The sequence below is a fragment of the Procambarus clarkii genome, chromosome 44, assembly GCF_040958095.1.
Source record: "Procambarus clarkii isolate CNS0578487 chromosome 44, FALCON_Pclarkii_2.0, whole genome shotgun sequence".
NCBI classification, from domain to species: Eukaryota; Metazoa; Arthropoda; class Malacostraca; order Decapoda; family Cambaridae; genus Procambarus; species Procambarus clarkii.
In genome coordinates this window covers 8,731,864-8,752,023 of record NC_091193.1, presented here as the reverse complement: position 1 = coordinate 8,752,023, position 20,160 = coordinate 8,731,864, and the positions used below count along the sequence as shown (strand labels likewise).

The 20,160-nt window shown below is 38.4% G+C and overlaps 1 protein-coding gene across 1 annotated transcript in view; it reads left to right on the top strand.

Annotated features, from left to right (window-relative positions):
* Positions 1-20,075, top strand: part of LOC138349745 (glucoside xylosyltransferase 1-like) — a 27,040-nt gene extending 6,965 nt beyond the window's left edge. The window contains exons 3-7 of the mRNA XM_069300631.1: positions 3,567-3,701; positions 4,524-4,716; positions 6,848-6,997; positions 8,772-8,944; positions 12,303-20,075. Coding sequence (XP_069156732.1) covers positions 3,567-3,701; positions 4,524-4,716; positions 6,848-6,997; positions 8,772-8,944; positions 12,303-12,440 — 789 coding nt within the window. The 3' untranslated portion in view covers positions 12,441-20,075. The remainder of the gene's footprint in view (positions 1-3,566; positions 3,702-4,523; positions 4,717-6,847; positions 6,998-8,771; positions 8,945-12,302) is intronic.
* Positions 20,076-20,160: the final 85 nt, after the last annotated feature.

Sequence of the window (20,160 nt, the reverse complement as noted above, 5' to 3'; positions counted from 1 at the left end):
GGTGAGATGTGTGTTGGTGGAGGTAGGGTGGTGAGGTGAGTGTTTGTGGAGGTAAGGAGGGGGGGGGGGGTGAGGTTTGTGTTGGTGGAGGTAGGGGGAGGGGTTTGAGGTGTGTGTTGGTGGGGGTAGGGGGGGGGGGTGAGGTGTGTGTTGGTGGGGGTAGGGGGGGTGAGGTGTGTGTTGGTGGGGGTAGGGGGGGTGAGGTGTGTGTTGGTGGAGGTAGGGTTGTTTGAGGTGTGTGTTGGTGGGGGTAGGGGGGGTAAGGTGTGTGTTGGTGGGGGTAGGGGGGGGTGAGGTGTGTGTTGGTGGGGGGTAGGGGGGGGGGTGAGGTGTGTGTTGGTGGAGGTAGGGGGGGGGGAAGGGGTGAGGTGTGTGTGGGTTCGTGGAGGTAGGGGGTGAGGTGTGTGTTGGAGGAGATGGTCGCGTGGGTGGGGGTTAAGTGTGTGTGGGTGGGGTCACTTGATTAAGTACTGTATTATGAATTTTGTATTTGTTCTCATTTTAACATTTAGTGTAATTTGAGATTCAATACAATATAAAAAATAATTATTAAAGAAAAATTCTTTAGCTTGTGTATTTACCTCTAGTGGCCTTGACAAGGACAGGAAGACAGCGACTTGTCAAAGGTCCCCTATTTGTCGTGATTATTTTTTTTGGTAGCCTAATGCGTAATTGTGAAGTGTTTCCAAATTGTAGCAAAATGTTACTAATGATTACAGCCACATTAGACAACACCACTATCAACACAATAAACTAGAGTGGTGGGAGGGCATACTCTGGTGTCAGGTTTCCAGAGTTATGTCTGGCCTGCATAACATTGTCAAGTCTGGTTGATACGCCCCTCTCCACTAATTTAATCAGTTGTATTACATATCTTATTTGCCTCTTGTTTTTTTTCTAATGTCATGTATCATTGGTAAAGGAGGGTGTTCTGTATTGTACTGCAATGGGAATGGAGGCAAGAGTTGATGTTGTTAAATTAATGAATAACTTTTTGGTTTGCTAGGATAGTTATGGAGAGTAGAAGAGCTGCCAAGCAGCGAAAAGGCCAGAGTGGAGTGAAACTGTGTATTTGACAGTACATTATATGTACAGTATGTATATGTACCATGCAAGTGTATCCTGTCATGGACATAAAGCTCAATACTGTTATGCTTATAAGTACTAACCTAAATGTATTCAAGTGCAATTTAAATTTTTAAACTTCAGCTCATGGGGCCCCCACCTTTCTGACTATTGAAAGCCAGATGTAATAACACCTGGCCCCTTTGTTTCTTGTCATATTAGCCTTTAAAATTTTGGAAGTTACACTTTACAGTTTTCTATTAATTCATTATTCTGTACGTGTTGCCTTTTACACACACACTGAAGTGTCTTTGTTGTGACTCGTGTGTGTGTGTGTGTGTGTGTGTGTGTGTGTGTGTGTGTGTGTGTGTGTGTTCGTGTTCGTGTTCGTGTTCGTTCACCTAGTTGTGTTTGCAGGGGTTGAGCATTGCTCTTTCGGCCCGCCTCTCAACTGTCAATCGACTGTTTACTAACTACTTTTTTTTTTTTCCACTCACTCACTCACTCACTCACTCTGTCTCTCTCTCTCTGTCTCCCTCCCTCCCTCCCTCCCTTCCCCCTAGCTAGCTGGAGCCAGGCTACCTGGGAGTGGTAATCGGTACTAATGAGTTTTGAGGTTGTTAGAGTAAATCCCTTGTTCTGTGTGACTCATTTGCAGATGTTATTCATATACATGTACATATATGTATGTAAATGTATAATTACCTAAGTAGTTACAAGATGAGAGCTACACTTGTGGTGTTCCGTCTACCCAGCACTGTCATATAACGCTTTGAAACTACTAACGGTTTTGGCCTCCTCCACATTCTCACTTAACTTGTTCCAACCGTCTACCACTCTGTTTGTGAAAGTAAATTCTTTAATATTTCTTCGACATCTTTGTTTAGTTAGTTAAATCTATGACCTCTTGTTCTTGAAGTTCCAGGTCTTGGGAAATCTTCCCTATCAATTTTATCAATTCCTGTTACTATTTTGTACATAGTGATCATATCACCTCTTTTTCTTGTCTTCTAGTTTTGGCATATTTAATGCCTCTAACCTCTCCTCGTAGCTCTTGCCCTTCAGTTCTGGGAGCCACTTGGTAGCATGTCTTTGCACCTTTTCCAGTTTGTTGATGTGCTTCTTAAGATAAGGGCACCACACAACCACTGCATATTTTAGCTTTGGCCTAACAAAAGTCGTGAACAATTTCTTTAGTATATCGCCATCCATGTATTTGGTGGCTTCTTAAAGTGCATGACAGTCATCTAAGTTCCTTATCCTTCCTATTATCTTAGCATCATCAGCAAACATGTTCAAATAATTATATATTCCATCTGGTAAACCATTTATGTAGACAATGAACATCACTGGTGCACGAACTGAACCCTGTGGTACTTCACTTGTGACATTTCTCCAGTCTGATACATTGCCTCTGATTACTCTCCTCATTTTTCTATCAGTCAGAAAATTTTTCATCCATGTTAGCTTACCTGACACCCCACCAATTTTTTTCCAGTTTCCAGAACAACCTCTTATGTTGAATTCTGTCGAAAGCCTTTTTTAGGTCCAGATAGATGCAGTCAACCCAACCATCTCTTTCCTGTAAAATCTCTGTGGCTCGATCATAGAAACAGAGTAAATTCGATACACAGGATCTTCCAGATCAAAAACCATACTGTCTGTCTGATATTATATCATTTCTCTCCAAGTGTTCTACCCATTTAGATTTTATTATTTTTTCCAATATTTTGACTATTACACTTGTCAATGATACAGGTCTATAATTGAGGGGAGGGGGTCTTCCCTGCTGCCACTTTGTAGATTGGAACTATGTTAGCCTTTTTCCACACATCTGCTATGACTCCTGTACACAGGGATGTCTGAAAAATCAGCTGAAGTGGAATGCCGAACTCGGGTGCAAATTCTCTCGGAACCCATGGTCAAACTCCATCTGGGCCAACTGCTTTCTTACTTAGCTCCAAGAGCATTTATTTCACTTCGTCTCTAGACACCTCTGTGTGCTGTATGCTGTTGTCAGGAATTCTTATTGTGTCTGGTTCTTTGAAGATCTCATTTTGTACAAACACACTTTGGAACTTTTCGTTTAATGTTTCACACATTTCCTTTTCATTTCAGCGTATCTGTCCCTTATTTTAAACCTCTGAATGTTATCCTTTATCTGCAGCTTGCTTTTAATGAAGTTATAGAAAAGGCCTGGATCTGATTTACATTTGTCTGCTATACCATTCTCAAAGTTCCTCTCTGCCTCTCTCCTTACTGACGTGTAGTTGTTTCTTGCATCTTTGTATCGCTGGTATGTTTGGGGGTTTGGCCTCTTTCTATAATAATTCCATTCTTGTGTCTTTTGATCTCTGGCCCTCTCGCAATTTCTGTTGAACCAAAAAAGTGTTTATGTTCACACTGTTGAAAGTGTGTATATACAGTACTATATATGTATATACTGTATAATTTTACAAAAATATTATTTAGGTTCTTTTAGATAATGTGGTATTTTACAGCATGCATCATGGCCATCAGATGTAAGGGAGAGAATATCTTTAAACCTCCACAGCATTGCCTTCCCTCCAGGACAAGATGCAGCAGCATGGAGAAAACTTTTCAAGCCATGTTCATCCCAACGACTGTTCATGCCTGTAAGTTAATGTCAACTCTTGATAAAAGTTTACATATGAACCTTGGAAATCCTTAACTCCTTTTTCCTTAAATCATTGGAAAGATAATGCATTTCTTTCTGGATTATTCATGCATGATGAGAAATCTTAATTTCTCGCATACAAGTTTCTCGGGGACTGCAGCCGTTTCAGGCTGTGGAAAATATAATGAAGAGTTAATCAGAAATTTTAGCTTGAGTGTCTTTTCTATGACTATCACCTGATATTGGTCCTGTGGTGATAAGGTACCTCGGTGGCTTCAAAAGTTCATTTGGACTGAAATATGTGTGCCAAAGATGCCAATAAATGTTCAAAGTCAATTAAGATTCCTGCAATTTTATATATATATATATATATATATATATATATATATATATATATATATATATATATAATAATATAAATAAAATAAGAGCTTAGCTTGTATTGTTATGGCAATAGTTTGACTTATTGATTTTAAATAGATGGCTTCTGATTTAGACAGGACTTGGTCCTATTGACAATGCTAAAGTAATTTCTGGAGGAAGACCTGCAGAGACTCTGAAGCTCTCTTGCTGAGATTGCTCTATGCTAAAAATAGTTGGGGGAGTTCTCTCAGTGGGTTTAGAGGCTGCAATCTATTGAAGCCAGCAGTGGTTTGTTTCACTGACTTTCTGGTTGCGTCCCAGCAGGCCCATAGACCTCTGCAGCTGATGCAACCTAGTAGATGGTACCCTATCAGTGTATGATAGCTTCAGGGAGCCACTGGGGCTCACCCAGAAATTGGCATTTCATTACTTTTAATGCTTTTTCTTTTCTTTCCAGTCATTGCTAAAAGATGTGGATGCTCTGGTGTATGTAGATACTGATGTTGTCTTCCTAGCACCACTTGAGGAACTGTGGGGACACTTCTATTCTATGAATTCATCTCATATGGCAGCTATGGCTCCTGAACATGAGGATCTGGCTACTGGATGGTACAATCGTTTTGCTAAGCATCCATACTTTGGTAGACTAGGTAACAGTACCTTTATTTTTTTTGTATGATTGTTCTTCCTGGGCAGGCCTCCTCAGTAGCTTCCCAAGCTTTAGCTACTGGCATCACGGGGCCACATAGACATGCCCGTCTTCTCTATTATTTCAGACTTTCCCCCCTATCCACAAGGTGGGGGAAGTGGGGGATCAAAGATCCTCACTTCCTTAGAGATCATGCTCCCTCAGATCAAACAAAGCAGGAATAAGTGCAATGCTTCCCCCCAATAACGCCTTTGTATGCCATCAGGTGGTGGGCCAACCCCCACGGAGCCCCAGGCAGCCAGTCTTCCTCGTGATGTCTTGCCAAGCACCACTGACTGACCCAACCCGTTCTCGCAAATTCGTAAAGTCAATATTGACTTAATAACTACGTGCATAGGTGATATACTAAACATAATAGATACCCTTAAAAAGATTCATAGAAAACACCAACCTTACCTAACCTTGTTAGTACCTTAAGATAAGCATCTTATTGCTTCGTAATTACAATTATTACTTAACCTATACCTATTATAGGTTAGGTAATAATTGTAATTACGAAGCAATAAGATGCTTATCTTAACATACTAAGTAGGTTAGGTAAGGTCGGTGTTTTATATGAATCTTTTTAAGGGTATCTATTATGTTAAGTATGTCACCTATGCACATGTTTAATAAGTCAATATTGACTTATTAAATTTGCGAGAACGGGTTGCCTGACCTTGTTTTATTGAGCTCAAATTCTGGAGTTATGTGACTATATATTTGGACTTGATACCTTTGCTGCCCTGTGCTAAATTCAGCATGATTCTTGCCATTCCTGCACCTCCAGAAGGTTATTTACCATAGATTTGTTTGGAACAATTATAATTATCTTGCATGTTCTTGCATTCATCCTGGCCATCACTATTATGGAAGTGAAGGCACTACCTCTGTTTTATTGGTTTGTTGGACATATATATACATATATCCAAGGACATTGGTTTGTTGGTCTTGCATATATGTAGCGAGACCTCGGATTTCTCTTTAGGTGCTCCGGTGCACCCAGTGGACATTTTGTGTAAGTCCACTCATCATTTGGTTTCTGAACCCCCACCAATGGTGTAGGTGTTGGAAAAAAAATCCAACCCCTTTCCTTTGCCCCAACTTTGTTCTCGATTGTCATTGAGCTCTGACCCTGATCCCTTTTTGTTGGTTTCCTCAAGCAGTTCCAGGATTCCAGTGAATGGCAAAGAGGAGCCTTAGTTTCTGTTTAACCCATTGTGGGGGGTCTAGTCCTCATGACATTATATTGCCTCCTATGCTGATCATGACTTCATTAGCTAAAGGAAAGCATAGCTTGTGTTGTTTACATATTTATTGGTCCCTAGGCTGGGGTTCTGTCTTCAGCAGTTACTACACAAACTGGAATGAGAATGGCGTTCCCTCAGTAGGCAAAGAAAACAAATAGCAGAACATTTCAAATGCTCTGCTCTATCCCAGAACTATACTGGTTCTATCAATGTTTCCTTTCAACAAAGCCATTTTCATCTGAAGTACCACTGCGAGTAAGCTTTGAGGTGTTACTGAGGGGATTAGGACAGGAAAGGAACATAGACTGTAATGAAGTGCTATGTTCTCTGCGACCTCTTGGTAGCTTCCTGTCCTTATGCTGTTCTCTTATCTTTTCCTATGGGGTTTGGTGACACTATACAAAGCGGCTCGTCACACACGAGGGTGGCAGCCTGTAATTGAGTGACCTGAGCTGCCACCTGGTGGTGCTCGGGTGAATAAGAGCTAGAGTTATTTATACATTGTCAGCTGTTGTTTTCCTTGATTTCTTTAATTTTATCTTTTTTATTAAGCGCAATGATATGTTGTGTTTTTTCTGACTTTTTGGGCAAGTTTCCCCAAGTTATGCTCCCATCACCTCTGAGGGAACCATTTTCTGATCCTGCTTTCTAATATTTCTTGCAAGTCAAAAGAATCTGGTACGATTGGTGGGAAATATAGTACCAGTGCCTAAGCATTTGGGAGCTACCGAGGGGCTGCACACAATGTGGAGTTTTTCAATAATGCTCTATTAGCTATTTCACTTGCACATATTGTACAGAAATCTACATTTACATAAACTTCTAACGTTTTAATGTTTGCAGGTGTTAATTCAGGCGTAATGCTTATGAATTTAACTCGTTTGCGCAAGTTTGGATGGGAGGAGTATGTGGTTCCAATTTACAAACACTATAAACATGCTATTACATGGGGAGATCAAGATATTATCAATATTATCTTCCACTATCATCCAGGTAAGTCCTACAGATATCATTAATAAGATATAATAAGTACTGGTACCTAACAAATATTAGTATAAATAGATTCTTGGTTTTCATTGATAAAATATGAAATTTCATGGATACTCTGCAACACTTAATGCACCAAGAATGTAGTCCTACTTAATTACTGCTGTACATATCTCATCAGCATTTCCTGATATATTTGCAAACTTCCATTGAATATAACAATCCTTCTCAGATTGCTGTTCGGGAAAGCATCTGAAATAATTATGTAGAATTTCTACTGTCTAGTAACTTGCTAAACATAAATATTTAACCTAGTGAAATAAGCATCCACAGTCCTTTCCTTCACTTCTAATAATATGTTCATTGTTAAGTAAAATTTTGTGAAATGTTGTAAGCTTTTACCTCAGGTCACATTCATCATTCAGTATTTGTATATTTTAAGAACTTGTGTATTTAATATTGAGGGTAGAAGATAAAAATAATCTGGTCACACAGGTATGTAGTAGAGAATGGTATCAGAAAATGCAGTACTGTACATTGTTTGCAAGTTCTGGACACAGTCCATTTCCCAAAGTTCAGAAATGGATCTGGTTGCATCATTTGTTGTCTGGATGCAGCTCTTCACTGCTTCTTGTAATTACCTAAGTGTAATTACCTAAGTGTAACTCTGGTTTCCCTTCAAAACACGCAAATCTTTCGCCCTAAGTGTAGTTACAGGATGAGAACTACAATCGTGGTGGCCTGTCTTTCCAGTACTGTACTGTCATATAATGCTTTGAAACTACTGACGGTTTTGGCCTCTACCACTGTCTTGTTCTACTCGTTCTGCTTTGGTGGACCCCCTTTTTTTTTTATTTTTTTTTTATTTTTTTACCGTTTCCTTGGTTTCCTGTTCCAAGGCTTAAATTTCCCAGGTCGTCTGTAGTGTCATAAGTGTAGCCAGCCTGTGGTCTACCTATGAGACCATGATGTTCGTAAGTACACTGCCTTGGTGGTTGCCTTTTCCAACGTGTTCTGGGCTAATAATCAGGCTAGGCAGTTTGTCTTCTAACAGGGTGCTGGCAACCTGGTGTTTGGTTAATGTTTCTGATCCCATTCGGTTGTGTGTTGCTTTAGTCCATGTCTTGATTTAGTTAGCCTGGATTCTCTCCTTAGTTTTAGTACCTGCCATCTCACCTCCTTCCTGATAAGTCCCATGTTTTTGTTCTGTGGTAGCTTCAGGAAGCACTGGGGCACTCTACTAAAATGTAATAAATGCCTCTTTCTGGAAGAGCCCCAGTGGCTCCCCCAATTCCCTCACTCCTGTCAAAGTTCATTAGTTTGTTGGTGGAGTTTATCAGCAGCAGCTCCATAACTGACCTGGGGATCTGGCTGTGTGCTGGAGATTGGGCTACCTGGTGGCAACTATTGGTTTTAAACAGTTTGAGATAGGTTTGAGTGAATCTACTGTTTCATGGTAATGGTTTGAGTTGCTTGGCAGTTTTGAGGTATCGTTTTTCCGTGATTCTTCAAGTTGTCTGTAAAGCGTCACCGACTTGCTGGATGCTTTCCTGAAGTGGTGTCGAGTTGTCATCCGCTCCCTGCACCTCTATAAGTGTTGGGTGGGGGGACGGGGACACACATTCTGGCTCTGATCCCTGGTAGGTCAAACATAACTTCAGTGGCTGATATCAGGAAAAGTTTGGAGCGATCTTAGAAAGGAATCTTCGGGAAGCCATTGGGGCTCTACCAAAAAGAAGGACGTCATTACTTAAAATGCTTGTTTTTTTTATCTTTTCAGACAAGCTGTATGTGTATGGGTGTGAATACAATCTGCGCCCTGATCACTGTATGTACATGAGCGTTTGCAAAGCAGCAGAGAAACGAGGTATATTTGTTCTGCATGGTAACCGGGGCACTTTCCACAGCATCAAGCAGCCAGCATTCAGAGCTGTTTATCGAGCATGGGAAGAGGTTAGTATGAGAATCCTCACTTATTGACAAGTATTTTCAACATTTTTAAAAAGTATCAAACAACAGAGTTAAGAGAGTAGGGCTCTGGAGAGTGATGTAGTTCATGATGAACATGTATATAGTTGGTAGAGTTCTATTAAATGCTTTAAAGAGTTCTTGTGCAGAATAGTGTTTGTATGGGTTAATGGTGTGATGAGTGACTGGTTTCATATTAATGTAGGTGTATGCCAGCATTGTGTGATGGAGGATGATGAAGCTTTGGATAGTAATGAAGGGTGTAAACCTTGTGTTTGACAGACTTTATGTAGGTGGTGCAGTTCTTTAAGTAGAGAATTAATAAGTTCTAAGCACAATACAATTGCCTTGTTTGGTTTTGGCTTCCCATTGTTTGGGAAAGGAAGCCTGTTAGGTTTATTGTCTAACCTTCCCCAATATGCAACCTTTAACTCTTAGGCTGCATGCCTGTTATTCCATAACAACCTTCATGGTGTGCAGAAAAAAAGAATTTGGGGGAAGCCTCTTGTGGCTCCCTGAAGTTATTATCACTAATAGTGTGCCATCTACTTGGTTGCATCAGCTGCTGAGTTCTGTAGGCCTACCGGGTACCAGTGCCAGAACCTGGCCTCCCCTCAGAGGGTGCAGGGAGCAATCACATTTATTTATTTATACTACCACCAAGGAAGCAACCAGAAAGTTAATGGGACAGATCACTGCTGGCTTAGAGACTGCATCATCGAGAAATGCTTTAAGAACTCCCAAACTATGTAAACAGTTATCTCTCCAAACTAGTGCAAGCTCATTAACCCCACCTCCCTAGTCGTTTCGGGAAGAGGAGGGAGGTAGCTTGCATTTAGCCGGCTACAGTACCTTCAGTTCTATGTTGGTGTGCAATGGGGGCCTGGTTTCCTCTCTGCTGCTTGTGCTCCAGTGCTTTGCTGTTACAGCAAAGTGGTGCTTTCTGGGGGTAACCCCTTTTGGCTCCCTGAAGCTACTATATCTGATAGTGCCAGACTACAAGGTGCCATCAGTCAGAGTTCTGTTTGGCCTACCAGGGACTATGAGCCAGAACCTGGCTCACTCAGAGGTGCAGCGAGCAGTGGCACTAAAAAAAATTGTAAATTTATTCATGTCTGTCACCACTAAGGAAAGGCACCCATAAAGTCAGAAAAGCTAAACAAAATAGACCACCGCTTGGTTAGAAACAAGATCACAGCCTCAAAACAACCAAAAGAACTTCCTGAACTATTTAAACAAATTACCAAAATTTTGTGAAACTCGCGCGAGAACTAGTTTGCCCCACCTCCCTTCCCTCGTTATGGAAGATGAGGGAAGCAGACTGGGTCAGCTTGCTGTTCCACCACCAGTTCTTATGCTAATGTGTACTGTGCCTGGTCACCCTCTCAGTTGCTCTGGCCCGGTATCCTGTCTTAGACTAAGTGGTGTTTTGCCATTGGAGTTTTTCCTGTGCATGGTTTTCCTGTTTCTCTTATTCTCATATCAGATATAGATAAAAACACAAGTCACAGCTTCGTGTCATCCTTTGCAGATGATACAAAAATCAACATGAAAATTACCTCTGCTGAAAACATTTGATAAACTACAAACAAATATTAACAAAGTTTTCGATTGGGCAGCAGACAATAACACGATGTTTAACGGTGATAAATTCCAGGTACTTAGATACGGCAAAAATGAAGATCTTAAACATAATACAGGGTACAAAACACAATTGAATCTGCCCATAGTAGGAAAACAACATGTCAAGGATTTGGGAATAATGATGTCCGACGACCTAACGTTTAGGGAGCATAACTAAGCAAGTATTGCGTCAGCCAGAAAAATGATAGGATGGATTACGAGAACCTTCAAGTCCAGAGATCCCATCACAATGTTTGTACTCTTCAAATCACTTGTGTTGTCCCGTCTTGAGTACTGCCCAGTACTCACTTCCTCCTTCAGAGCAGGAGAGATTGCTGAAATTGAGGGAATACAGAGAACATATACGGCACGCATAGACGAGATAAAGCACCTAAATTATTGGGATCATCTCAAAGCTCTCCAAATGTACTCACTAGAAAGGAGACGAGAGAGATACCAAATAATATACACATGGAAAATACTGGAGGGACAGGTCCCAAATCTGCACAGTAAAATAACAACGTACTGGAGTGAACGACATGGAAGAAAATGCAGAATGGAACCAGTGAAGAGCAGAGGTGCCATGGGCACAATCAGAGAACACTGTATGAACATCAGAGGTCCACGGTTGTTTAACGTCCTACCAGCGAGCATCAGAAATATTACAGGAACAACCGTGGACATCTTCAAGAGGAAACTAGATTGTTTCCTTCAAGGAGTGTGCCGGACCAACCGGGCTGTGGTGGCTATGTGGGCCTGCGGGCCGCTCCAAGCAACAGCCTGGTGGACCAAACTCTCGCAAGTCAAGTCTGGCCTTGGGCCGGGCTTGGGGAGTAGAACTACTCCCAGAACTCCATCAAGCAGGTTTTTGTTTTTCTCACTTTCTGGGTGTTTTCCCTTGGTGGTGGCAGAATTGAATAAATTTACATGAACTTTTCATAGTGCCACTGGTCCCTGTGCCTCTCTGAGGGGGGCCAGCATCTGGCTTGTGGTCCCCAGTAGGCCAATAAGAACTCTGCAACTGATGACACCTTGTTGTCTAGCACTATATCAATGTAGTAGCTACAGGGAGCCATTGGGGCTCACCCAGAAATTGGCATATCATTGTATTTGATGCTGGTTTTTTAAAATGCGGTGTTGTATTGGGCTGTCAATACTCTTATTTGTCATGACACTAACATATCGTCCCCCATATTGCCCCATTGAGAATGCTTGGTTTACTTAGTTGGTGGAGTTCATTAGATGTATTTCGAGGCTTTGGTCTGTCTTAAACCCAGCAGTGGTATGTTTTGTGCCGCTGACTTTCTGAATGCCTTGCCAGTGATGTGGTGGTGAAATGTCACCACTCCCTGTGCCTTGGTGAGGATCCAGTTTCTGGCTCTGGTCTCCAGTAGGCCTCAAAACTCCATTGCGGATGTTACTTGATAGATGGGGAACCATCTCTGTGTATTTCTTCAGGGAACCACAAAGGGCTTCCCATAGAAAAGACTTTGTAATGTTTATGATGAACTGTGGTATTATAACAAGTATGACCAAGTAAGGAGAGTTTGAAATGGGGAGTTCCTTAGGGAACAATTGCATCAAAGTTGCTGAAACACATTGCATATAACATTCCAATTAACCACTCCTAATTTGTTTGGGAATACAAGACTGCTATTTTGCCTTGTTTATCTAATATTAGGTAAAATAAATCAAATGTCTAATATGACTAAATTTGCAGTACAAGCTTGGCCAGGACCTGAGGCAGGACTTGTATTACCCGATGCAGCGTTATCTTCTCAAGGCATCCAACACTACCTGCGGAAAGATTCATAATGCTTTCCTTAAAGCTCTGGGCTCGATTGTAAGACTCAGATGACTGAAATAATTTTAGGATTTCTTTCAAATTAATATGTTATATTATCCTATACTGTTGGCAGCTTAAAAAACAGGTTTTGTTGAATTAAGCTCTGGTAAAACCAAAGGTGTTCCTTCAGAATGGTATATATTTAAAATTAATGCCTTGCATAGTAGCTATTTCATATTCCATTACATCTATCAAATATTAAAGTTTGATCTAAATTAAATAAGGAAGGTCAGCTATGTCTTGGATAGATGCTAACTTTTAAAATGTGCCAAAAGCATCATAGTTTACTTTATAAAAAGTTTTGATTAGGTGTGTCTAGATGATATGAGAATATTTTTGTGAATTCTTTTAAATATTATTTTTCATGTGAACTTATTCCAACAATATTTATATTCTTCGGAGCCTCGCACTGCATAAAATCTGGGATATCAAGTTTACAGATACGGTATTATATATGCTGTATGGTATATGAATGGAAAAAATTTAAGAACTTGTCTAATGTTGCATTATTTCATCTGATGATGAGCTGGTTTATGACAGATAACATTTAAATTCCACCTCAGAGTATGTGTACTGTATCTTGTGTGTGTTCTTGGGCAGTGTTTACCTAGGGTCACAGTAAAGTTATGCAGGTTTTATAATGAAATTTTGTACAACTTTGAAATAGTTTTAAATGTTTAGCAATCACATAATTGTGTTCAATTCTTACATTAATAATTACTACTAACCTGTACTTTCAGTTAGTGGGAATGTTCTCAAACGTAGTTTTTTCATTCATTCACATCAAGCAGCAGCCACAAGTAATTTACATTCAAAGAATATTTATCATTAAGTTTGGCTTTAAATATTTATTGCTTGTCTCCATTTGGTCCCTTGATCAAAATTGTTAACCATTTTTTCAGGTGTTTAAGTGTTCCATTTAAATTTCATCTTGCCTTTTCAACAGATATGTATCATACAACATAAAGTCAAACAGCTAAATCATAACATTTACTTCAGGTCTTTTAATTTTATTAGTTCTACTGTATACCTAATAAGCACTGGATCACTTGCTGTATTTAAATCTCATCTCTGTTTAACAGTGAATAAAGGCAGCTCAGCTTTATTTATATATATCATTTGTTAATAACAAATGCAGTCTTGAGAAAGGAATAAAGCTAATTTTATCATTTTACTTTTGGGACACATTTGGAACATTTGTGATCTCTTGTATAGTTGTGATTCTCCAAGTTGTAGTAGAAACAATATACTCATTATATGGTAAGTATTTGTAGTAATGATTTCAGTATAAAATTTTGTATGTTGCCAAATTGCTTTATTAAAGATTTTAGGTAACTTGAGAATTAGAAAGAAGACAATCTTTTACATTTTTAAACTGCACTGCATTTTGTTCATTGCTTAAGTTTATATTATAAAATGCTTGCTAAATCATTTAAGGTGAACAACGACGAGAAACTCTCTCTTTAATTATCTTGCTTTGTAGTATTTTTTTGAGTATTGTATGCCACAGTGAAAAGCATGTAACACTATAGTTCACATGGTGATATACAGGTACTGTTCACACTTGGAGTAAATCCTGGTTTGTTTACACACCTACCGACTAGTCTCCTACCAGGTAGTCTTTGTGGACTGTTCGTCTACCAGACTGTCAGAGTTTACAAGATGATATAAGTACAGATATGGGAATAATTGTTGCTTCAAAGCAGTGGTCGCCATCCTTTCGGACCTCACGGACCAGTAAATTCATAATTTTAAATCCCACGGACCACTAATAGACTTATCTCCAACGGTCATTTTTGTTACTTTTGTTACTTGCTTTTGCATATTTTCATGCATTCTTTGAAAATATTCAAGTGGTTTCCTAGCTGAATCTGGGTGTTTTAATTGCAAGTGTCTATAGAGTTTCGAAGGTTTCATGGTATCAATGGATAAGCTCTCATAATACACAACACAAAGTGGCTGTGGATGCAGCTCACTACCAGGTTCTTAAATAAATCCAAATTTCAAGTAGTGCGAATCATATTTTTTTGATATTTTGAGTGTTTTTCCTTTCTCCACCTCCAGTTAGAATGTTCTTCCTAATGGTGCCTGTCTAAGACTGTGGAGGCTCTGAATCATTGATCAACTTGGTTAAGTGAAGAACACATATTAGTAATACTATTATCATTAATACTACAAAAGATATTGTAACTAAAGAAATGCAAAATAATCCTTTACTTTTTTTTCACTCATTATGGGTTTATTGCATTCGAATCTGAAATGAAACAAGAAATGATAGTTATTTAAGTCAAACTACAGTATTTGATGCCATTAAATATAACAGTTAAAGAAAATACAGTTACATACAATACACAAATAAAACAAAACATTTGGAATATAAGAATTTCTTAAAATGTTATTTTTGTTTGATTATTAATAAAACATAAAAATTGCAAATAATGTCCAGATTTTCCTGTGGACCCACAAAATTTTCTCTCGGACCACCGGTTGGCGACCGCTGCTCTAAAGAACATGTCCACACTCAGGATAAGGAGAAATTATATTAATGGTAGGGTCATGCCTGACATGTAATGTGTTGCTTTTTTCATTCATATGTATATTCACATGTACTGTAGATAGATAGATAGATATATATAATATGTTGTAGCCAGAGTGCAGTACTGTACTTGGCCTACAATGCAAGGCCCGAATTGTCGAATATGCCACGTTTTCTTGAATTTATATACTTTTGTAATTTTTTCTTGTGAAATGATAAAGCTATCAATTTCATTATATATGAGTTAATTTGTTTTAATTTAAGTTAAAACTAACGTAGATATATAACCAAACCTAACCTACCCTACCTAACCTACCTTAACCTAACCTAAACAAACATAACAAAGTCAATAATTTATGTTCTTAAAATAATATAATAATAATATTTCAAATAAATCAATTGGAAAGAATTTTTTGAAAATTAAGAAAATCACTCGACCTATTAGGCAAATTGGGCTTTGCATAGTAGGCCGAGAAGTGTGTTCTGGCTACTAGGTACGACATATATATACTCACTCACTCTCTCACACCTACAAAAATTCTCACCTACCACCTACAAAACCTACCTACCGCCTACACCTAAAACCACCTACAAAATTCTCAGGGGAATTGACAGGGGTGGACAAAGACAAACTCTTCAGCATGGGTGGACACGAACAAGGGGACACAGGTGGAAACTTAGTACCTAGATGAGCCACAGAGACGTTAAAAAGAATTTTTTCAGTGTCAGAGTAGTTAATAAATGGAATGCACTAGGCAGTGATGTGGTGGAGGCTGACTCCATACACAATTTCAAATGTAGAAATGATAGAGCCCAGTAGGCTCAGGAATCTGTACACCAGTTGATTGACAGTTAAAAGGCGGGACCACAGACAAAGCTCAACTCAAAGAACAATTAGGCGAGTACACATTCACACTCGCACACTGACACTCTTACATACTAACACTCACACACTCACATACTAACACTCACACACACTCGCATACTAACACTCACACACACTCGCATACTAACTCTCACACACACACACACACACACACACTCGCATACTAACTCTCACACACTCTCACACACTCTCACATACTAACTCTCACACACTCTCACATACTAACTCTCACACACTCGTACATACTAACTCTCACACTCTCTCACATACTAACTCTCTCACACACACACACACACACACACACACACACACACACACAGATGCCGAAGAAATATAAGAAAATTCACCTTCGCAAATAGAGTGGTAGACGGTTGGAACAAGTTAAGTGAGAAGGTGGTGGAGGCCAAGACCGTCAGTAGTTTCAAAGCGTTATATGACAAAGAGTGCTGGGAAGACGGGACACCACGAGCGTAGCTCTCATCCTGTAACTACACTTAGGTAATTACACACACACACACACACACACACACACACACACACACACACACACACACACACACACACACACACACACACACACACACACACACACACACACACACACACACACACAATTATAGACCTGTATCATTGACAAGTGTAATAGTGAAAGTATTGGAAAAGCTAATCAAAACTAAATGGGTAGAACACCTGGAGAGAAATGATATAATATCAGACAGACAGTATGGTTTTCGATCAGGAAGATCCTGTGTATCGAATTTACTCAGTTTCTATGATCGGGCCACAGAGATATTACAGGAAAGAGATGGCTGGGTTGACTGCATCTATCTGGACCTAAAAAAGGCTTTCGACAGAGTTCCACATAAGAGGTTGTTCTGGAAACTGGAAAATATTGGAGGGGTGACAGGTAAGCTTCTATCATGGATGAAAAATTTTCTGACTGATAGAAAAATGAGGGCAGTAATCAGAGGCAATGTATCGGAATGGAGAAATGTCACAAGTGGAGTACCACAGGGTTCAGTTCTTGCACCAGTGATGTTTATTGTGTACATAAATGATCTACCAGTTGGTATACAGAATTATATGAACATGTTTGCTGATGATGCTAAGATAATAGGAAGGATAAGAAATTTAGATGATTGTCATGCCCTTCAAGAAGACCTGGACAAAATAAGTATATGGAGCACCACTTGGCAAATGGAATTTAATGTTAATAAATGTCATGTTATGGAATGTGGAATAGGAGAACATAGACCCCACACAACCTATATATTATGTGAGAAATCTTTAAAGAATTCTGATAAAGAAAGAGATCTAGGAGTGGTTCTAGATAGAAAACTATCACCTGAGGACCACATTAAGAATATTGTGCAAGGAGCCTATGCAATGCTTTCTAACTTCAGAATTGCATTTAAATACATGGATGGCGATATACTAAAGAAGTTGTTCATGACTTTTGTTAGGCCAAAGCTAGAATATGCAGCTGTTGTGTGGTGCCCATATCTTAAGAAGCACATCAACAAACTGGAAAAGGTGCAAAGACATGCTACTAAGTGGCTCCCAGAACTGAAGGGCAAGAGCTACGAGGAGAGGTTAGAAGCATTAAATATGCCAAAACTAGAAGACAGAAGAAAAAGAGGTGATATGATCACTACGTACAAAATAGTAACAGGAATTGATAAAATCGACAGGGAAGACTTCCTGAGACCTGGAACTTCAAGAACAAGAGGCCATAGATTTAAACTAGCTAAACACAGATGCCGAAGAAATATAAGAAAATTCACCTTCGCAAATAGAGTGGTAGACGGTTGGAACAAGTTAAGTGAGAAGGTGGTGGAGGCCAAGACCGTCAGTAGTTTCAAAGCGTTATATGACAAAGAGTGCTGGGAAGACGGGACACCACGAGCGTAGCTCTCATCCTGTAACTACACTTAGGTAATTACACTTAGGTAATTACACACACTCTCTCTCCTACATGTATATATGCATAGATGCACACAAAGTATATATACAAAATTCTACACATTACTAAGCACCATTGGTAAACAGTCCATTTAAGTTTATGAATTTATTTAATTAATAATAAAAACCTAGTGAAAATAATATATAATGTGCAAGTCCTATAATATAGCTATATGAGAATATTGTGTAATATACCATAAGGAAAACATAAATGACAGACTTGGTTTGCTGTTGCGTGCCATGAGAAAATACCCCCAGAATTAATCTTAATAGCAAACAGATTTGTCATTTTAAGTAGCATTAGTGTTTAGGATGCCATCTTCTTTCTTTTATTACTCGGTTTCTATTATTTCTATATTCTGTTATCGAGATATATACTGTACTAACATTCCAAAGAGCTTAAGCTTTTTACGAAAATTTATATATTTTTTAGTTTAATCACATTAATAATGAAATGCAGGAATATGTTGTTGTTCATAAAATATTTAAAAAAAATTTGTTTGTAATAATTTTTTGTAAGTACAGTATCACTTGAATTTTCATAGTTTGAGGGAATAAGTGTGTTGTATTATCAATGGGGAAGTTGATGGGGCATTTGTGTGTGTGCAATATAATTCTAAGAAATGTATTTATATAGGGAAAATTGCATTTGTAAAATAGGGTTGTATGAATGAAATATGAGATTGAAAGCTAGTTATTTAGGTGTCAGTTATAATAAGGATGTAGGAATATCATTAAGCATTTTTTGGAAAGAATTATAAAATATTAAGTTAAATACCAGGCCTTTAGGGAGAATAATCATGTTTTGGCTGTAGATTTGTCTATTTTCTAGGTCTGTTTCAATCAACCTTGAGTATAATAGTCTAGTAAATTCTTACTTGTGAAATGAAATAGTATTATACTGGTATATAATAAATTTTTACTGGTCCAATTATTAATTTGAGGAAGTATCTTAGAGTATTTAATATGCTTCATGTCCAGTAGTGAATTGTACCACACTCATTTATTAAGCTGGTCTCTGTGTATATACATAACTGGTAAATATTCAAATTGTAAAATTTGGGATCACAATCATCTTGTTCATAAATGTCAAATATGTTTTGTATTATAAAATATGCAAGAGTTTTTATGAGTTTTGTAACAATTTAATTTGTTTTACAAGTTCTAATGTTTCTTGATACCACAATGGGAGCAAATTTTGCAATATGGTTTTGAACTAGAATGTTAAATTTGTTCCATGTTTATATGTTCCAAAATATTCTGCATGTTCCTTACATAATTCCTTTAGTTTCTAGTCACTTTGGTGCAAGCTAGGTTAAGATTAGAAAGCTTCTCTTACAATTTTTATATGGTTTTTAATATTGTGTTTTTATGTTTATATATTATAATTTCATAATCATATCATATTAACACGAATTTGCCCCTTGTTTGGTGGCAGCTGTTGGGAGGTAAATAAGTTCATAGAAATGGTATGTGTATTTGCAGAAAGAATGTACCATGTGTGTACAGTACTGTGTGGCTTTTGTGAAATGTTATTTGTTGATAAATTCAAACTGATAAAATTTGGGTATGGGGAAAAGGATAGTGCTCAAGAGTACATTCACACACACGAAGTTGTTATTTTTTTGTTTTGTGGGTTTGGGAGGGGGACCACTGTCTTGGTGGCTCCCTGCAGTCTTCTTGCTAAGATGACTGCCCACTGCTGAGTCACGTCAGATAGTTGTGGCAACTATTTCTTTTAGATTCGTATGTAGTTATAATGTGTTAATATTCAGATGAAAATTTTATTTATGGTAATGTGGGGAAGAGATTGAGGCAAGCCATCAAGTGCGAACTAAAGGTATGTTGTTGCTTCACTGCAGTTCACAAAAGTCCCACATCATTCAAAAACCTGAATATTCCATCCTTCAGTTCAAAGTAGGCTTAGAATGCTGTATATTCCGAAGTCTGAAAGTTCTCTTTTGTATATGTTTGCAAATGAACCCTGAAAATATCCACTGAAGCTTGGGTTGGACCTAGGAAAGTTGTGTGTGTATTTTTGGAACATAATGTGTGTGAGATGCCTTTGGAAATTTGATAAATGGCCAAATCCATCTAAGTAACTTTTTTTATTCCTATGAACTTATTGACCTTCCATTGCAGTATTTAATCAACTTCCGTATGCAGCTTTTTATGTAATAAAACCTACTTTATATTTATTTAAAAAAATTAATTAGCTTAAAGTAATAACTATAAAGTATTAAATGTAAAATGTATATAACAACTAGTTTTATTTACTAATTTTCTTGTATTTATTACTCTGTTCTGCCGTAATACTTAAGCAAATGGCATCCTTATATTTGAATTCT